Source organism: Chenopodium quinoa, unplaced genomic scaffold, assembly GCF_001683475.1.
Source record: "Chenopodium quinoa cultivar QQ74 unplaced genomic scaffold, ASM168347v1, whole genome shotgun sequence".
In the NCBI taxonomy this organism is placed as follows: Eukaryota; Viridiplantae; Streptophyta; class Magnoliopsida; order Caryophyllales; family Amaranthaceae; genus Chenopodium; species Chenopodium quinoa.
The window spans coordinates 322,392-343,167 of NW_018743285.1; the positions used below are offsets into that span (position 1 = coordinate 322,392).

General features: G+C 32.8%; 3 protein-coding genes across 3 annotated transcripts; 1 reads left to right on the top strand and 2 right to left on the bottom strand.

The window, feature by feature from the left end:
• Positions 1 to 3,957: 3,957 nt before the first annotated feature.
• Positions 3,958 to 14,864, bottom strand: LOC110735636 (MRN complex-interacting protein-like). Its single transcript, XM_021915822.1, has 3 exons — positions 14,369 to 14,864; positions 14,114 to 14,267; positions 3,958 to 4,426 (listed from the first exon to the last, which is right to left on the bottom strand). The coding sequence occupies exons 1-3, from the start codon at positions 14,423 to 14,425 to the stop codon at positions 4,302 to 4,304; spliced, it is 336 nt and encodes a 111-aa protein (XP_021771514.1). The 5' UTR covers positions 14,426 to 14,864; the 3' UTR covers positions 3,958 to 4,301.
• Positions 8,217 to 13,245, top strand: LOC110735635 (polyadenylate-binding protein 5-like). The gene is made up of 7 exons (XM_021915821.1): positions 8,217 to 9,081; positions 9,987 to 10,759; positions 10,847 to 10,924; positions 11,037 to 11,126; positions 11,642 to 11,944; positions 12,041 to 12,265; positions 12,432 to 13,245. Exons 1-7 carry the CDS (start codon positions 8,814 to 8,816, stop codon positions 12,654 to 12,656), a joined length of 1,962 nt encoding a protein of 653 aa, XP_021771513.1. The 5' UTR covers positions 8,217 to 8,813; the 3' UTR covers positions 12,657 to 13,245.
• Positions 14,865 to 16,981: 2,117 nt separating the features above from the next.
• On the bottom strand, positions 16,982 to 20,186 carry LOC110735637 (probable ran guanine nucleotide release factor). Its single transcript, XM_021915824.1, has 8 exons — positions 20,050 to 20,186; positions 19,861 to 19,949; positions 19,715 to 19,750; positions 19,453 to 19,590; positions 18,519 to 18,605; positions 18,012 to 18,059; positions 17,830 to 17,906; positions 16,982 to 17,311 (listed from the first exon to the last, which is right to left on the bottom strand). Exons 2-8 carry the CDS (start codon positions 19,933 to 19,935, stop codon positions 17,179 to 17,181), a joined length of 594 nt encoding a protein of 197 aa, XP_021771516.1. The 5' UTR covers positions 19,936 to 19,949; positions 20,050 to 20,186; the 3' UTR covers positions 16,982 to 17,178.
• Between the last annotated feature and the right edge of the window lie 590 nt (positions 20,187 to 20,776).

A 20,776-nucleotide genomic window follows, 5' to 3' on the forward strand; every position in this document is an offset into this window, starting at 1 on the left:
GTTGAGGTTTCAATCTCTAACTTTGCAAACGGTTGGTTTATTATTAATAAGTTTACAAACCCTATTGATAAAGCAAAATTTTGGGACAATAGACCTTGGTTTGTGCAGGGTTTAAATTTTGCTTTGCTTCTGTAGGCGTCATTCGAAGCGCGCCTACTTAAGCATGTTGTGAATATGCTTGGTACTCATAGGAAGTGGGAATTGACATACAATTAGGGACACGATTAGAGACCAAGCAAACTAGGGAGCCGCCAACAAGTTTTTAAGGAACTTGTAAATCGTTCACGGATCATTTAAGGCAACTACGATTAAGGAACAACGATTGACCCGTGAAGGTTACACCTCATTCATAATCCATGAGATTGCTAACTCCATATGATTTGGAACCACGAAAGGAGGATCGGGAATGATGGTACGAAGTGAGTCATGGAGTCACATTCGCTCGTATTAATTACTCACGATACTAATACAATAACGTTAGTCAAATTATAACATAATAATAATAATATTAGCAATAAGAATAACAATAATAATAGTAATTAAGTGAATTAATTACTCACATTCCACGCTTCTTTAAATTGCTACATCATGAAATAAAACGTTAGTAACTTCAATAAAAATATAAATTAAATTGAAATTAAATTAAATAAAAGTAAAGTTGATTTGGTCCAAATCCTCAGTCCGTTCTACCTTTTACGCCTTGATTTAAGTATAGAATTTCGAGTGTTGTATGAACTCCGGGGAGTGCTTAGGGAATGAATGATGAAAGAATAATAACTAGGAGAATAGATTTAAGGCTTAAAATAAGAGAGAGAGGAATTAGAATGTGTGTTAGTTAGTGCATAAGAGAGAAAGAGAGAATTATTTGGTGCCCCGAAACTGTGAAAATCAGCTTCATATTTATAGAGGAAATGTGAGGGGGTGAGGTACGAAACCCTAGAATTGAAGCGCCGTGGATAAATAAACCCTAGAAATTGCCGTGACATGGCAATGTCTGCCGTGTCACGGTATTTTTACCATGGCGCGGTAATTTCCAGTTTTTACTCGTTTTTAAATCTTCTATAACTTTTGATCCGTAACTTGAAATAAGGCATATAATATATCGTTGGAAAGATATTTAAGAATAATTTCCAACCCAATTAGAATCAAGTAAAAATTATTTTGTATATTTTAAGATATGGCCGTTTTAGTGCAAGGTTGTCGGTTTTGGGCCGAGGTTTAGTGTTTTGCTCATATCTTCTTTGTTTTAAATCGGAATTGGGCTTATGATATACCGTTGGAAAAATTATTTCAAGGAATATCCAACAAAATATTATTTGGATAAAAATTATAGGGCCACAAAATCATTTTAGCTCAGTTTTGTGATGTGGATACGAAAAGTGGAAAATAAGTTATGGTTTGGGGAAATGGGATAAGAATTGGGTTGGTTTATGAAATGTATTAGATTTAATATGGATTTAAGCATTCCAAAGATTAAATACTCAACCCCACCAATAATGGTGGTGAAAGGTTGTTCATCATCGGGTTTGGTTTTGGGGAGACATTTTTAGGTGTCTACAGCTTCCTTGAAAACAAAATTTCAGACCTTACTTTACTCATATTACCCGTGTTGATCAGTGGGTTAAAATCCCTTTTTTGCCTAATGAGTATTGATCCTGAGTTAACTAGTTGTATTGGTAAGTTTGTTAAGCTTGATAAATTCACTACCCAAAATGATGGGAAAGCTCAATTTGCTCGTGTCTACTGTTTGAACATCAAGATAGGTTTTTTTTTCCTTGTCTTATGAGGGTGTGCATGAGGTTTGTCCCTTGTGTGGTAACAAGGACCATTCTCTAGGCTCTTATCCGAAAAAAACCTTCTTCTTGCTTGGATTTAGTGATTGCTCAGTTTGAAGCTCGCAACTTAAACTCCACTGTTAATCACTCTCCCTCTCATCCGAATGAATACATTTATGTCAAGCCTCAAAGAAAAGGTAGAGTCTTCTTTGCTGGTCGAGGTGGTAGGGGTAGGGAGAGGCGTGGCTCTCATTATTCCCCGGCCCTAACAAAACTACCCCTCAACCAGAGGAGGCTTTTCCGGTGTTTCTGGTTCTGCTCATGTGTCTCCAACACATGCTATTAGCAATAGCACTTCTTCTGCTTCTGATGCAATGGTTCATGTCTCTAATGCCTTCGCCACTCTTGGTGAATTTCAAATTACTGATGGTCATCCCATTACTTTGATGCCCCCGCCTTCCACATCCAATGATATTCTGGAAAATGATATTGATGCTTCTGGAGATGACCTGGATGATGCTTTTTTTTCTTTCTCAGTTTTGATGTTGAAATGATTGTGTCCTCTCCTGTAGCAGAGGTCTCTACTTCTGATTTTGAGCTCGGCCTTGTCTTATACACCAACTATTCAAGATCAAGTAATCAACGTCATTGTTGTAAATCGTCGAGGTGCCATGTTTATCAATTCCGACGAGTTCAATGGTGTGGAGAAAACATGGGTAGTCATAGCTGATTATTTGCTCAAAGTAATTGAAGAGATTGGCCCCTCAAATGTTCTCCAAGTTGTGACAGACAATGCCAAAAATTGTATCGCCACCGGAAGAGAAATTGAAAAGGTACATAAGCACATATTCTGGTTTCCATGTATGTGTCATACTTTAAAAAAATTAAGTGAAAAATTTGAGCAATCTTTATTCTTGTTGTAAAACCGATCACAAATTATTTTAATAATACAATTTTTTATTTATAGTTGCCCAAAATTTTTTAAGAAAGATTTATGAAATATATATATATATATATATATATATATATATATATATATATAATATTATTCTTGTAAATGATTTGTTTCCTTAATTAATAGGTTTTTTTAAAAATTAAAAAAAAATTAAAAAAAAAAAAACTAAACACACTCCAGGAGATAAAACGTGCCATGGCTGGTGTGTTTTTTAGTATATTATTATTATTATTATTATTATTATTATTATTATTATTATTATTATTATTATTATTATTATTATTATTGATATTGATTATTGATTATTGATTTTTCATCAATATATAAACATGGCAGAATTGAATATAGGAAAAATTTCAGGAACTACTTACTTAACAGGTCAATTTGTTAACAACTACTCGCTAAAATGTTTTTTTTAAAAAAAAAAAAAAATACCCCCTAAATTTAAAAAGTTTGAGTAGCAATACCCATTTTCATTTTCCGGCAACTAATTCCGGCGAGTGGGGCCCATTTGTTATTTTCTCTCCAAAAAAACATCTCACCCTCGTATATATTAAGGGTGAGCAAAGATCCAGGGTACCCGGTACAGGACCCGGAACCGATTAGGACTCGCCGGGTCCGGACCCAGAACTGGTCTCACCGGTTCCGGGACCGGGTCCAAAATTTCGGACCCGGATGTAACCGGTTTCGGTTCCAAATCCTAAAATTTTGGACCCGGTACCCACTGGGTACCCGGTTGTATATGATATAGTATGTGGATTGTTTGTATTTTTAAGAAACTAAAGAGTTATGTACAACCCAATTTAATTTCTAAGCTCAATTGCTTATAAAACTCTCAACCCACTATCAAACAAAACCCTAAAACTTCTAGATTTTTCTCTCCGCTCTACTATACCGGTTACCCAACATATATTGTACAAAATATATTTAAAAAAACAAAAATATGTTGAACGTAACTAATTAGTAGAATAAAAAAATATATTAATATTTAATATAATTAAAATAGCTTAATGTATATAAAAATATAAGTATTAAACGCTAAAAGTATAAATAAACCAAAAAAAAATTATGATTTGTATTATATTTCAACACTTATATAGATAAGTGAGTACCCGGAATCGGAACCAGTACCCGGTGGAACCAATTCTTTAAATTAATTGGTGATTTTCACAAAGATTTGGTTTTTTAGATTGAATCTTTGCAAAGAAGAGGAGGGTTGGTCAATATATACGAGGGTGTTATTTTTTTGAAAAAAAAAATAACAAGGGCCTCGCTTGCTGAAATTAATTGCCGGGAAATAAAAAAAGGTAGTGCTACCCAAACTTTTTAAATTTAGGGGTAGTTTTTTTATAAAACTTTTTAGCAAATAGTTGTTCACAAATTGACATGTTAAGCGGGTAGCTCCTAACAATATTTCTTTTAATATATTGTAAAGTAATTAATTTTAAAATTACTACACTCGTTGTGTGCATAAGATGCTAGTATTGTATAAGCCAGTAGCTAACATGTTAGTGTCCACATAAAAGGTCAATTTATACATAATCTCAATGACTTAACTTGAGATTTGATTTTCACCAGAAAATGATAATAACTTGAATTCGACCTAAAACTTTAATTAACCTAACTTGAGTTGAATCCAACTCAATTTTAAACTTGAAATCAGCTCGACCCGAACTTGCTCTGACTTGAATTCGACCTGATTCAAAATAAACTCGATTAGGTGATGACCTAATTTAACTCTAAATAACTCTAAACAAAATTGATCAAATACTAAAAAATAATAACTATCGTCTAAAACAACCTTGTACCAAATTATCCCTTAAACAACAAATAATTTCTTTGGTTTTTATTTTTATTTTTACTAGCAAAACTTTTTTATTTCACGCTTGTTTCTTCAATGCATAATTTCAATTGTCAACATCTTTAATTACCAATATGTAAAATTATAAAGATTTAATATTGGGATAAAATAAATCGAGACAAATCTAACAAAAATATATGGCTATTTTAAAAAAAAAAATTATAAATCATCAAATTTAGTCAAAATAGAGTAGAAGAGTAATGACAAAGTCCAAATGTTAATGTTGCAAATTAAATAAAAGAATTTCCTAAATATATATATATATATATATATATATATATATATATATATATATATATATATATATATATATATAAAGAAAAAAGTATAGTACTCCTTTTAATTTTTTAAGTGAACCAATTTGACTTTTTGCACTATTCATCTAATCCACTTTAACTAATGTTAGTGATTTACACACATAATATATAGTATTGTAACTATTTGTTGGAATTAACATGCAATTGTTATAATTTTTACTCATTAATAATTAAAGAAATTGTTGTTCAAAGTTTTGCATTTGCATACATGCACAAAAGAAAAGTTTCACTTACAAAAACGGGGGGAGAATATTTATATGATATCATGAATATTTCATTTTTAATTCACCTGCCCTATAGGCTTGAAATCACTCACAAAGTCAATTTGACACTTTGATGGTAAAGATTTCCTTTAAACTTCCACCAATTTTAATTTTTTTTTTTATTATTATTTTATTTTATTTTTACGGACCCTTCCCTCTGCTTTAATTTGAGAGTTAGTAGGGAAGAAAGGTTAGAGAAATCCTAGAGGTAATCAATAATGGCCTAGCTCACTAGCCCGGCCCAAAAATATGGCGAACTTGGACAAGCCTAAAATGCATTTTTAGTTAAAAACCCGAACAGTTAGCATTGGCTGGACTCGCGCCCAGCTAGAGCTAGCTGGTCCTGCGACCAAAAATGAACATTTACTATAACGAAAATGAACATTTTCTACCTGAAAATATTTTACAATTTTGTTCATAATAAAATCAATATATATTCATTCTCATATGTTTTATGCTCACTTGTGAATAATTTACTATTGAAGAGTATATTAATAATGTTCAAGTTAATATTAGCAAAATGTTCATAATCATAAAACTGTATGTTTATTTGTATATCACGTTAATAAAAAAAATTATATATATATTTATTTCAATTTTCAAAAATATGAAATTAGATGTTCATTTGCATTACGGATGTTTTTTATTTCTCAATAATTAGATGTTCATTTTCATGCAGTATGATATTCATTCTTATAAAATAAATATTCATTTTCATGCAGTATGATTTCACTTGAAACTTAAAAAAATGTTGATTATTAAGCAACAACATTATATGTTCATTTTTACTTACAACTAAAATGTTCAATTATATAATATTAGATATACAATTTTATTTTTATTTTCTGTTTTATAGTCTCTTGATTTTACTCTTATGTTATAAATATTCATTTTTATATATTGCAATGTTAATTTCAAGTTTTAGATATTTCTTTCTTTAAATTTGGAATTCATTTTTCATTAAAAAAGTGTTCATTTTTATTTATCGAAATATTCATCTCAATTGTCTGATATACATTTGCAGTTGTAATGTTAATTTTCAAATATGTTCAATTACTAAATGTCCATGCATTCCAATATATATATATATATATATATATATATATATATATATATATATATATATTACTAAATGTTCAATTTTTTTTTTAATTTCTAGTAAATGTTCATTTTTGTTGGGGAGGACCAGCCACTTTCAAATATGTTCAATTACTAAATGTTTATTTATTTTTTATAGTAAATGTTCATTTCTGGTCGCGGGACCAACTAGCTCTGGTTGGGCGCGAGTCCAACTTAAATTTTGCAAAACTCAAACCCTGCCCGAAAAAAATCGAAAAGTCCGCTTTGGCCCAACAAGCCTGCTACTTTTTTGAGGGTTTGGGCACGAGATATGATTTAAGACCCGGCCCGATTTTTAGATCATCTCTTGGAAATCCCTACCTTCAAAGTGTTTGTAGTGGGGATTGTACTCTTAACCTCAAGGTTGAAAAACTTAACTCTACTCATTATGAGAGATTAGCGTACCAAATACTTCGTATCAAAATTTAGTTTTTTCTCGTCTTATACTCAATCTTAATGGATAATTAATTGCATAAGTGTGTGATAAATTTTATTATGTTTCAATACTAGATTAATATCCATGTGACGCACTGATTAATTTTTATGTAAAAATGTAGGTTTGTCTTTTAAAAAAAGTTGTAATTATTGTGGAATTGAAAGGTATGATGGTAAAAGAGAGATTACACCTTTCTAATCAAACAAGATCTCATATCAAGAGACTACTTAGATTTCAATGGTAATGGAATACACAAAGATATCACAAATATCAATCACATAAAAACAATAACAAAAATCATAATCATTACAGATTTTGGGACTTTTTTTTACAACAACAAAACCTATCAACCTTAACAAATTTTTTAAAAAAATAATTAGAAAAGGAAAGAAATCAGAATCAAATTAAAAATAAACTAGATAAAAGCCTGTGCGATGCACGATTTTTCATACATATATCTCAAGAAAAGATATTTTCTTATATACTCTAATTTTTTTTTTTCTTTTTATATAATTATTTGATTTATTTTACAATTTAATAATTTCAGACAAAAGAAAAAACCAAATAATAATTTAATTAAAATGATATTGTCAATTACAAAAGTATAATTTTTTTAATGTAATTTATAATGCGACTTAATTTATTGTTATTTTGTATTTTATTCATTGTTGTTAGTTATATGAAAATAATATGATCTTTCAAAAAAAAAATTGTAAATATGATATTTCATTGATTAAATATTAGGATAAAATCTTTAATGTGAAAAGATAATAATTTTTTATTTTTGATATAATTTAAATTCTAAATCATTATTCGTTTTTTTTACACTTAAAATTAAACTCTCAAATCTATGTATCATTTTGTATATTTCCGATTTCTTGATCTCTAACAACTTATCTGTCTTTTTAATTTTTTTGACATAAAATGTTAAAAGAAGGTAAAGTTTTTTTTTTATTGCGTTATAAGTTTTAAATTTTTTTTATGAAAAAAACATCTTATTAATCGGGTATTTAGATAAAACTATTAATTTGCTTGGTTTGGTTTTGTATTGATACGAAATTTTTTTGGTATCATATGATGCGTCAATTTATAATGGTAAATGTCATAAATTTTAATTTAATTTTAATTAAGGGATAATTTTTATTTCTTATCATAAACACTATCAAAATTTATCTTATAATAGTAGGTATGTAAATCCTATATTTAAAGATGATTATTTTAAAAGATAATTTTTAGTTTTTTAAATAAATTAAATCCTAATAAATCAATATTCGTTGTTTTTACTTACGTGGCAAAATTCTTAAATCTCATTCGTCACTTTTGTTTAGGTGCAAACGAATTTTTTAATTCCAAAATAAAATAGAAATCTAATTTTTAATTGGTCGAAAATATACCTTTGCTTATGTGGCGCTCCGAACGCTCTCCAAATATGCCTACTTTATATATATATATATATATATATATATTAGATTTGTTGATTTGTTACCTTAATTAAAATGAAAAGAGAAAGAAGCAATAAAAAAGGAAACAGATCCAAAATTCCCAACAAAACAGATTGTAACTGCCATTGCTGTTCGTTAGTTGTTGAGTGTACGTCACACACTCTCTCTCTTTCTCTCTCACACACTTTTAAACATTATTTTCAGTCAAGAGACCAAACAAAACGCAAAGATACGCCACGTCATCATTCTTAAAATCCTCAAAAATAATCAAATGATTATTAAAAAAAAAAAAAAAAACAAAACAAAAAATCACTTTTTCTTTTAAAAAATATATCCCCTAATTCGAAACGCCCACGTTTCGGAAAGCTCAATACTATAAATTAGACTCAAATTTTCCTGACTAATTCCACCTTCTGTTTTATTTCTTCCTCCTTTTTTTTCCTTTTTTTTTTAATTAAAAAAACCAAAAAAAATTGGTGGAAGAAAAATTCTTTCTTTAATCTTCCATCATTCCTTAATTAACTGGTCCAAACCCCAGAAATTTTTCAGCCATATATCAGAAAACCCTGACTCATAATTCTAAAATTCTTGATAAATTTTGATCATAATATTTTTTTGTATTGTAAGTGATTTAATATAATTTAGATGGAGACGGCAGTAGGAACCCAAAACCAACCCTCATCACCCGTCGTCGTAGCCGGTCAGGGAACAACCCCGGTAGCGAATACCGAGGTGGGGGGAGTGTTTGGGAATCTGTCATTGTATGTAGGTGACTTGGATGCAACTGTGAATGAAAGTCAGTTGTATGAACTGTTTAATCAAGTTGCTCCTATTGTGTCTGTAAGGGTTTGTAGGGATCAGAACAAACGATCCCTTGGTTATGCTTATGTCAATTTCTCTTCGCCTCAAGATGGTTTGTTTATCTTAATCTCTTGTTTACATTGCCCTTAATTTTACCAAGTATTTTTTTTTAGATTTTGTGTTTTTTAATTATTTGTTGTAGATTGGATTTTGAGTTTATTATGAATTTATTATTTGGGTTGTGTAAATCGTGTTAGTATGTATTATTGATACAATGTGATAAAATTCTCTGTTTTGATTTTGTTGGATTGATTAAATTTTATCCTTTTAAGGGTAAAGGGAAAGTATAAAAGTTGAATCGAATTCCTTTATTCAATCTGTTGTTAGCTCTAGCTGTAATGTTGTTTCTTTCACACAGTATACTTGTTGAATGTAGATCATGGCGTCGGAAAAGTGACAAACACTAGATGATATGATAAGGGATCCAAATCAAAAAGACCAAATTTTATAATGTACCATCGTAAGCATTTAGTAGAGGAGAAGATTAGATGATTTGTATGATTATCATTCTCATAATATATTTTTTAAGAGAATTATATTGTTTATAAGAATGTCTATTTCTAAAATTTTCCAAGTCTCCTTGTGCCCATCTAACTTTTCCTGTGGTCCTGTCCTGTCCTGTCCCTGATTTGTCTTTCTCCAACAATGCGGCCGTATCATGGTTTATCATCACTGCCCGAATCAAGCCTGACATTCCTTTACTTTAACTCACTTCCGCGATTCTTATTATAATTAACTATGTGAAACTATAAACTTTGTAGAAAGGGCAGTAGGAAAGTGTATTGTAGATACTTCAAATCATTGTTATTAAATTGAGCTACTTTATTATGTTATATACTTATATCCCTCCCTTTCCCCCCTCCTCAAGACAAAAAACATAATAATGTTGATAAATAAAATAAACAAAATGATGTTGCTATTTTTTTCTGTTGCTTCATTTGGAATTTCTTTATGCAGCTGCAAGTGCCATGGAGGTTTTGAATTTCACGCCTGTAAATGGCAGGCCTATTCGGATTATGTATTCTCATCGAGATCCTAGCCTGCGAAAGAGTGGATTTGCTAATGTTTTTATCAAGAATTTGGATTCCTCTATTGATAACAAAGCACTGCATGACACATTTGCTGCTTTTGGTGCCATACTTTCCTGCAAGGTAGCTATTGATAGCAGTGGCCAATCTAGAGGATATGGATTTGTACAATTTGACCGAGAGGAAGCTGCACAGAAGGCAATCAATAGTTTGAATGGCATGTTGTTGAATGACAAACAAGTGTATGTTGGATCTTTTGTTCGGCGTCAGGAAAGAAACGGAGATGGATCACAAAAATTTACTAATGTTTATGTGAAGAATTTATCTGAAAATTATACTGATGAGGACCTTATGAAAGCTTTCAGCCCATTTGGTTCCATCACAAGTGCTGTTGTGATGAAGGATTCGAGTGGAAAATCCAGATGTTTTGGTTTTGTGAACTTCCAAAGTCCTGAATCTGCAGCAACTGCTGTTGAAAAGTTGAATGGAACGGTTCAGGATGACAAGACTTGGTATGTAGGGAGAGCTCAAAGGAAATCAGAGAGGGAAGCAGACTTGAAAGCTAAATTTGAACAAGAAAGAATCAGTCGCTATGAAAAGCTGCAGGCTGCTAATTTGTATTTGAAAAATCTTGATGATAGCATAAATGAAGAAAACCTGAAGGAATTGTTTTCTGAGTTTGGAACTATAACATCATGCAAGGTATCTCTAAGCTAAAATTATATATCGTTAATATTTTTCCTTTTGTTGAGTTTGCTAATTTTCGGGTTTATACTGTTATTGCTGTAGATCATGCTTAATCCTCATGGTGTTAGCAAGGGCTCTGGTTTCATTTCGTTCTCAACCCCAGAGGAAGCAACAAAAGCAGTATTCATCTCGTCTTTCATTTCACTCAGTTTGATTTTAGAAGTTTGGATATTTAAACTCAGTTCTCAACCCAAGGCTCAGGATATTAACATGTTTTTTCTAATCTTTTCAGTTAAATGAAATGAATGGTAAGATGATAGGAAAGAAGCCTATATTTGTTGCTATTGCCCAACGCAAAGAAGAACGGAAAGCAAGGTTGCAGGTAAATCTGTTTGCATGACCACTTGCTTGAAATTTTCAATGAACATCTTTGTTTTTGGTTCAAAATTATGGACAGATGCACAGTTAAAATTATTAAGAATATATGCAGCTGTGTTTTAAATTAACATATTATCTCATTTTTGAGATTCTGTGACTCAAGCCCATACATTATTTGATGTGTGCTAGAGGAGCTGAAATTTCTTTATTCTTAGGAGAGATGGTTTGGGACAAACTGCAAACTGTTTGGAGCTTATAGAAAGGCAATACTTTTTTTTTACACAAGTATTGTATTCCCGTTAGCTAGAATTGCTGATAGTGCAGCAGTTGCTTATACTTTAAATGAGCTTAATAATTAGCTTGGATGTGCATATACTTCTCTGGCCGTTCTCCCTATTCTCTGTTTAAGTTAAGCATTCTAAGTTGACCTGTTTATTAAGTTATTATGTTTATACTTAATTTGGTTAATATATATCCCTTTAAATTGGCATCAGAAATAACTCACCTCTCCTTTTTCAGGCTCACTTTGCTCAAGCTCATCTGCACGGAGGAATGGCACCCCTGCCGACTGGGATGCATGGATTCTATCCTGGGTCACCTAGACTTGCTCCTCAACAGCTTTATTTTGGCCAAGGTGCTCCAGGTATGCTTTCCCCTCACCCTGCAGGATATGGGTTCCAGCAGCAAATCTTGTCAGGGATCCGTCCAGGAGTTCCCCCAAACTTTGTGATGCCTTTCCCCGTCCAGAGACATGGGCAACCTGGACAACGTGTAGGTGGAAGGAGAGGTGGTAATGCTCATCAGTTGCGGCAAGAGCAACAGGTGCTTTTATCCCTTCTTTTTTTCTCTTTTTAATCATGTCATTCTTCAGTCTTTAGAAGGCATCAGTTTTACGCCATTATTTCTGGGTGATTGTAGACTGCAAATCGCAATGGTGGTCAGAGTTTCAGATATATGGCTAATGGACGAAATGGCCTTGATTCGCCTGTGGCTCCTCAAGGTCTGGGAAGGCCATTGATGCCAATGACCTTGGATGTTTCTGGAATGCCCTTAAATGCTGCTGATTTTGCAAGATCTGGCTCACTGTCAGTGCCAACACTTGCTTCTGCCCTGGCTGCTGCATCTCCTGACAGTCAGCGTATGGTATGCTTTTAAATAACTGCTAATGTTTGAGTTTAATGATATTTTCTATTGGCACATCTTTCCTCCTAAAGTCATTATCACTTTCTTCCATTGAACTTTTACATGAGTTGCTTCAAACTTTTACATTGTATTCTTTGTTCATAAAGTTGCTTTGACATCGTCACAGATGCTAGGGGAACAATTGTATCCATTGGTGGACCGTCTTGAGCATGATTATGCAGGAAAAGTCACTGGCATGCTGTTAGAGATGGACCAGACAGAAGTACTGCACCTTATTGAGTCTCCTGATGCTCTCAAGAAGAAAGTTTCTGAGGCCATGGATGTTCTCCACTCATCTACCTTAGGTTCTGAAGCCGGTGACCAACTTGGCTCACTTTCAGTTACTGATTGAGCCATTCATAATCTTCTCATTGATACTCTTTTGCTGGGAAGGCCCATATTTTTGAGGGCAGGTTGAACTGTCAGTTATGGGCTGTACTTTAAGAATATCTTTGAGATGTTAGACTAATTAGGATTTCATTTAGGTTGCTTAACTCATTATAGCACAGGATTTGCTTCTTTTAAACTGTTTTTTTCAGAACACAGTTGACAGAAGGTTATTCTGGTTATTATAACTTGGGATTTTTGGATATTGTCATTTTAGTTTCATGGGGATATCATAGTTTAGGTTTCCTCATGGTCATTTTGGATTTTTGATATGAGGATATCATTATTGGGGTTTTGGATTTTATTTTTTTTATTGATAAATTTTAGTGATGGGATTTTTCTAAATGCTGTTTCAGAGCTGCAATATTTTAAATTTTGACACTTTCGTGTGAAGTTTGCTAATACTCTCTGCTTTATACATGGCTGTGAGTTTGTGACCTGTGAGCCTCATAATTTCTGCATGGAGGCATAAGGCCTTTATGATCTGATGATGAGTTTGTAATGGTTGATCAGACCTACATGTTTTCTGAGGCTAAGAAGAGGAAGGGGATGATTTATTTCATCTATTATCGTTAAATATGTGCTTTCTTCATTATATGCAATTAGATCATGTTGATAAGAGATGTGCAAAAAACTCGTATATGTCACAGTCAAAGCATTTTGACAAGGCACTTTCTATGCAAAGTTGATATTGGTTGGTAAAAGGTCTCATTTTTCTTTGCCATACTTGACCTAAAAAAGTCACATGTATTGATTCTTTTGTCATTCTTTCAGATTTTGGATCAAACAATTGTGCTTAGGGACTTGGGGTTTTAATTGGGCAGGCTCATATCATGTTTTTAGGTTATGGAAAAATGTTGCCAGTTACTCGTAAGCAATCCACCTATTTCATGATGCATGATTCCTTTGCACTTAAGAACAAACTAGTGAGTAGCTCGGGTGTTGTCCCGGGTTACTACTTTTATAGTTGTGCAATTGCTAATTTATAAGAGCATTTAATAGTTTGTATATAATGTGTCTTCAATACTTTGTAGTATAATATTATTTATTGTATAATGTTAAAGCATAATTAACAATTAGCCTAGATGGTTATACAGTAATTTTTCTTCTAAGAGGTCAAGTGTTCGAACCTTTCGCCTTTTAATATATTAATATAGATTTGACAATCAAAATCACATGTTGCTTAGGAGAATTCTTTTTGCAAAAAATGCTAATTATTTCTACAGTCTAAATTTTCGAGCAGAAATTAAGACTACAAGAAAGTTTTTTTTTTTACAGTTCAAAGATCTCCCAATAACATTTCTTTCTATGCACTTTTCAAAATATCTATCTACATACACTTGAATCAGAAAATATCCATCAGCATATAACTGTAACAGACTAACAGCCAAATAAACATATTTCTGAAATCTGGAAAGTTACCTTCATCCTCCAATTTACGAGACATATTGAATGATTGAACAACACTACGAACATCTTTGGCTTGGTAACTTTGAGCATAGATCTTCGTTACCGATTGCTTTTGATTGCAGACCACACAATTCCATTTATTGCTGCTCTTCTTCTGCTGCTTCACCTAATTTACAAAAAATAAAAAAATAAAATAAAAAAAATTATTTCATTTTCAGCGAAATTTGATCGTCTAAAAAATGTACAACTATGAGAGCAAGAGAGTACCTGCATTGTGGAGCAATGGCAGCATTTGACGGCGATGAATAGCGTAGACTTGAACATCGCGGCAGCGGCAAAGCGAAGGTCCGGCAAAGATTGGAGGAGTTTTGAAATTGAAATTTATAATTGAGTTGTTTTTTGAAATTTCTTGATTATTTGAATAATTTTTGGCGCCTTTTTAAAATTGGTGTTTGGGGAAAAATGGACTTTTATAAGGGGCCTGGCCCAGCTTTGATAATTTACCATCTAGCTAGAAATCTTGATACGCTGATATTCACTCTAATCCACCCCAAAAAATGAATAAATAAATAAATAAAATAAACTAATGTATAGTCTGGCATTCTGGTAATACCCCAAATGTACTCCCTCCACCCCATTATTAAGTGTTCGTTTCTCTTTTTTTTTTTACGGGTTTTAATGCAAATGAAAGAAACATAAAAAGCATGTGTGAAGTACATTGCGAATAATTATAAAAGGTATAGTATTTTGTTTTTAAGTGGAGACTGAAAAAACATTTATGAAATACATGTGAGCACCCATTATAAAGGATATTTAGGGAATTTTATTATGTTAAAAAGGTATAAAGTGAGGGTATGTAGGTAATTATACATAAACAAAATAGAAATATGCACTTAATTTTGGGACACCCAATTATAAAAACAGACACTTAATAATGGGACGGGGGGAGTAGTAAACAATTTGTTCCGTAAGAACTAATGAGAAAAACAAAATACTCTCTCTGTTCCTATATAGTTGACACCCTTCTTTTTCGTCCATTTTTTAATAATTGACACATTACTAAAAATGACAATGACCTACTAATATTTAATTATTTTTCTATTTTACACCATGGCCCACCATTTTTAAAGTTTATACCAAAATAATCCCCACCCTCCACTCAAATATTCCACTAACTTCACTTTACAATGGCCCATGCTCTATTTTTATGAATAAACTAACATCTCACTAACACCAATTTACAATAAACAGTTTAATAAAACTACTATACTAGAACATTTCTCAAAATTCCGTGTTCATTTCAATGTGTCAATTAAATAGGAACGTAGAGAGTATAAAATATACCTCCTCAGTCAAAATTAGATATGTTTTGGGGTTTTCTGGATGTCCCATGAGAGTTTACAACACTAAATTTAGCCCATCGGATGTGATGTACCTGCAAAATAACGAAAATTAAACTGCGGTTTATCGGAGTTTCACCTCTGACAATTGAGTTAATTAGTATTGAAAAGAGGGTTGTAATAACTAGAAAGTAAAAGATCATAGTAATTTCCTCTATTTTCATGTGAATGTAATAATTATGTAATGTATATAGTTCATAAATGAACAGTAGGGAGCCTTTATTAAATGAATAGTAGGGAGCATTCATTTTCCTTTATAAAATTTGATCATTTTCCTTCCCCTTACCCCCTTCTAACTTGCTCTTTCATGGTTTTGTATATCACATAAATTACTTAATATGTTTTTTCCATGAAACAAATCATAATCTAACAATGTCTTTTAGTAAAAAACACTCAATGTTTTCTATGCAAATTTATCTTTAAGATAATCATAAGAGTGTTTTTCCTTTTATCATTCTTTTTCTTTTTTTTTTTTTTTAAAGTTTGTTGGTCTATAATGATATATAAAGAAAATAGGTGTTTTGGGTGATACATTTCACTATTCTAAATTACCACGTTTCAAACTTTTTTTAAGAAGAAAAAAATCTATTATCCTATCCTATTTTTCAACATAGTACAATTTATCAACCCTTTCAAATTTATCAATAAAAAAGCAATCCATCACTTCATCAACAGCTTCATTTTTTTTTTTTCTTTTTCATTTTTTAAAAAATTCTTGTTTACTAATATTTATTAATCTTAAATTAATCAACAGTTTTAAAATTTCGCACGCATTGCGTGTATTCTTGGCTTGTATTATAATGTCAATTCTTACTACAATTCCCACCTCCTTTAGTCCTTGTTATCTCTCCCTCCCTCTTCATTGTCTACTATCATCTTTCTCATATTTTCTCCCTCTTCCCTATCACAAATCTCCTTTCTATCCCTCTCCCCCCTACCCTGTTCTCTCATCCTCCCTCCCTACAACTTTTTTTTTATAAGCTCAACATTTTAGTAATCCTAATCCTATTGCCCCCCGTCCCCCATTTATATATAGTAAGTTCTTTTTAAGTGTTACATCCTCAACTCTAGAGATAACTCTTAAAAACAATCATGGCGGTTACTTTATAAAGACCTCGTTAGCTATACTACGAGAAATTTCAGGTTAAGGATGGTTTATAGATCATGAAATTCCCACAAATGGAATCGACTAAGCTCCGGCAAATATCTTTGCTGATTAATGTAACAAAGGCAAAAGGTTACATCTTCTCTGATATCTGAACACTAATACAAGTATAAGATCAATTTTCATAACAGTATAGTCCTCAAACTAAGTTCAATGAGTTGGTCGATTTCTGTTGCTGCTGCATATCTAACAATAATCAGCTATCCAGTAAATAGGGACTTCCCTTTTTCGACAGGATGATCACAAGTAACAAATTACTTTCCCGTTTCAACAACATACACACAGCTAGCATATTTAGATTGTACAAGCAAGAAGTGAGCAAAACAATCCCAGTATTATTATGTCGCAGTTAGTTTAACATACAAGATGTGAGATATATGATTGACAATTTCCAAGTATTAACCTTAAGGTAGCAAAAATTCTATTTGATGAAATCGAACAAATTATCATTTCATATCTACAAACTACTTCGCACAAAAGTGCACCAGTGTCATTTACTAAAAATAACATCTTCAAGCATTGAAGAGGCTCCAATCATTGACTTTGAAGCTAGAAACAGAAAGCTTGAAGACCTCAGCCATTGGCATACATCCAGATTGTTCAGCGGGCGATACTACTCCAGCGCCAACAATACCAGCACTCTCACTGAACGGACCGAAATATTGAAAATTAAAATTTCTTGTCAGTTACAACAAACCCCCAGATAACTAGTTAAGATACAGTTATTGTCTTAATTTTGGTAGAGGGCAGTGAAGGAGGTGAGATTTGGCCCATTTGGGTGTACTACCTCCCAATATAACTAGTAGCTAGTACCTTCAAGATACTATTTTTGTAAACCCCTGAAAGTCTGAAACCAGTATATATGAAGTTCCATCCAACAAAAAATCAAAAGAAAGCACAGTACAGCACAGTACAGTGTTATCTGCTTGGATGATTTGGATATAAGGCATGGCTGTTGAGGTTTGTTGAGAAGTATCAGTATATATCGGAGAGCATATCTTGTTCAGGAGTTCAGCAAAGGATGGTGTTTGCCTGATTTTGGAGCTAAGTAGATAAGCTCAGATGCAGCTAAAAGAGTAAAAGAGATTGGGTGCTGCTGCCAGAGTGTGGAAGAATAGGAAAAAAAATAAAATAAATATACAATGAAGGTTTGCCAAGCTTACCTAATAACAACTGGCTCATAGGCAGTGATCAAGATATCTGTGCCAACTTCCTTAAGCCGCAGATTGGCCAAATAAACCTGAATTGGCCACAGCACCACACAATGAATAGTCAATAATTTATGAATTGTAGATCTGTGCTGACATTAAACAAAAAAATAAACTATAATAATAGAATCCCTTACCCTTACTATATTTTGTGCCTCTCTTCCTTGACGCCCCTTAGAAATGGCCTGCAAAATCATGACAAAACTAGAAATTAGTAACCTAGATCTTAGAGATTACAAAGTCTGTCTTTCATTTTCAGCAACACAAGAAGGGCTTCACATTAACAATCACCAAAACAACTTGAATCTGAATATTGCAGCCCATGATCCTAAATCATAAAAACATCCCAGTTAAATACGATAATGCAATAACAATGAAGCTCAAAAGTTCTATCCAAAGTTTTTCAGATCTAAAATCAAAACTAGGCAAGCAGGAGATCAATGCAAATTTCCCATCAGATATTTTCAGACACTATAAATAGCATGTAAAACTAAGCATATAAAAGTACCAATGGAATGAGGTCCTGAACCAAATGTAAAACACAGTGTTACTTAATATTTGAAGATTGTCCTACAAACGAAGACATCATTTCTAAAACTAAAAAATGGAAGCAAAGTGAATAAAGTAATAAATTAATTGCACACCATTTGACCAACAGCACTGGTGACGACAGCAGGTGTGCTTCTGTAGCACAATCCCGGAACCTCCAAGACTCCTGATTGCTCAATCAACTGCACTTGACACAAGATCAATCATCAACATATTTTGTTAGTTTCGAATAATGGAAATTTAACAATAACTTTCAAAATTTTAGGAAAACAAAGATTAAATGATGATAAACCAAAAAAACAAAATGAACAAGCCACTAATGCCATTTTGAGGAATTAACTAGCGGAATCGAATAATGCCAGAACCACTGAAACCTTTGGCACTATTGAACTAAAACTTGCATGAATTCCTTATACTCAAAGATCAAACAATTCAATTCAAAGACTATATTAAGGAGGCATAGACTGCTCAAGAGCACATATCAGTATCAGTTACATGCACATAAGACTTTGTGCCATAAGCAACTCATCTGCATGGCCCAGCATATTTCACTAGCAAAATTTTAAGACAGGAATTAGATAAGTAATGGTGATATGATGATATCTACTTTAAACACCTGATTCTCCCTAACAAAGAAATTAATGAGCTACTTCGTCATTCTTTAAGTGGCTTCAATAATGTTAAAGAGCGCTGCAATGTGGAAAGTATTCCCCCTCCTACTTGGATTTTCTAATTGCAGGTCAGATCTAAAACCCATCTTTCATAAACTTCAATGCAATATACTACGGCAAATTTTGGACAGCTAAGTTGCCAGCTTCGGATTCCTTGCATATTCCAGTCCATAAATCCAAGTGACGTATCTAGCATCATTAACAACTATAGCTTCTAATGTCACTAAATTCATCATGAATCTATATTCATAGATATAATCAAAGGAATTTCTCGCACCCACTAATCCTAATTCACTTTCAAAAACAACAAATCCATCATAGGCCAACTTTCAAATTTCACGAAACTTGACAAACTCACCATACCGCCTTCGGCATCCTGTTCCCTAGCAAGGTCTTGAAGGAACCACACAGCACTACCTTCATCAGCAACCTCCTGCTTCAACTCTAACAATTCAACAATGAGACTTTCGTCTCGACTAGGATCAGCAAACGCTTCCTATACACAGAAACAAAATCCACATTGACCCTTCCATTAATTTGTAAACACCCACAAAACCTATCACAACAAATAATTTAGAACTCCTAAAAAACAATAAAAAAAAAAATAATTAGAACTCAACCTGATGATCAGGAACTTCCCGTACATTGCTCAAATCCTATATATATAAACCAAAATTGCACACAACAATAATCCAAAATATTGTTAATTTCCCACAAATATAACTTAAATAAAAAGCAAGAAATTGGGAAATTTGGCATGTTAAACCTGGAATCTAGCAGGAAAGGTCATTGATATAGCACCACCAAATAAAGGATGCTCAGTACATGCAGTTTCCACCATTTTTAAGCAAAAAACTGCATTTCAAACAAAAAGAATACACAAAAATCAACGAATTTAAAGGGAAGATGATGAATTAAACCAAAAAACTGAATATAAAAATTGTTATTTGCTCACCTTGGATATGATAAAATGTTCTAAAAACTCCAGAAATTTGAAGAAGCGAGGATGAAAGGTAGAGAAAAATATGGGTTTTTCATTTGGAGCGAAGCAAAACACTTATTTTGAAAGAACAAAAAAGGGACTTGTTATTCATCGCCCGCAAATCTCTACATAAAGCCCACATTTTATAATTTTTTGACAAATTTGCCCTTTTTATAATTTTAACGGAAGATAAATTTTTCGCACTAAAAAAATGTGGAGCAGCACCGGATCGCCGAGGATCACCGGAGAATCGCCGTCGTCATCGGAAAACGAGGTTCGTAACGCATCGTAAGGACGAAATGGTGGCTGGCGCCTAGCCAAAAGGCCATGCCGTGGTTGTGGCGCCTAGCCAGGACGCCGCCACTGTGGTCACGGCGCCTGGTGGAGAAGCCTCGACCATAGTAGTGGCGCGTGGCCAGGACGCCGCAGCCACGGCCAAAGCGCCTGGCCACCACGCCGCCACCATGGCGGCGGCGTCCTGACCAGGCGCCCCGGCCGTGGCTCCGGCGTCCTGGCCAGGCGCCAGTAGGGGAATTTTTTTTTTTTTTTTTTTTTTTTTTATTTTTTTTTTAATTTAATCCCCTTTTTTTTTTTTTTGTTTGTTTTTGTTAATTTAATCTTAATGTAATTATATTTATACGTTATATGTTATTGTTACAGGATTATGGTGGAGACGGAAATGATTACAGTGGGATTTTTG

Coding starts and splice junctions, on each gene's coding strand:
- LOC110735636 (XM_021915822.1), bottom strand. CDS start 14,425: ATGTTCAAGTCTACGCTATTCATCGCCGTCAAATGCTGCCATTGCTCC. Junction 14,268..14,368: donor GCCATTGCTCCACAATGCAG/GTACTCTCTTGC, acceptor TTTGTAAATTAG/GTGAAGCAGCAGAAGAAGAG. Junction 4,427..14,113: donor TCGTAAATTGGAGGATGAAG/GTAACTTTCCAG, acceptor ATTTTGAATCAG/GTCGAATTCAAGTCAGAGCA.
- LOC110735635 (XM_021915821.1), top strand. CDS start 8,814: ATGGAGACGGCAGTAGGAACCCAAAACCAACCCTCATCACCCGTCGTC. Junction 11,945..12,040: donor AGTTGCGGCAAGAGCAACAG/GTGCTTTTATCC, acceptor GGGTGATTGTAG/ACTGCAAATCGCAATGGTGG. Junction 12,266..12,431: donor CTCCTGACAGTCAGCGTATG/GTATGCTTTTAA, acceptor ACATCGTCACAG/ATGCTAGGGGAACAATTGTA.
- LOC110735637 (XM_021915824.1), bottom strand. CDS start 19,935: ATGGTGGAAACTGCATGTACTGAGCATCCTTTATTTGGTGGTGCTATA. Junction 19,591..19,714: donor GGGAAGTTCCTGATCATCAG/GTTGAGTTCTAA, acceptor TTCTGTGTATAG/GAAGCGTTTGCTGATCCTAG. Junction 18,606..19,452: donor AGGATGCCGAAGGCGGTATG/GTGAGTTTGTCA, acceptor TGTCAAGTGCAG/TTGATTGAGCAATCAGGAGT.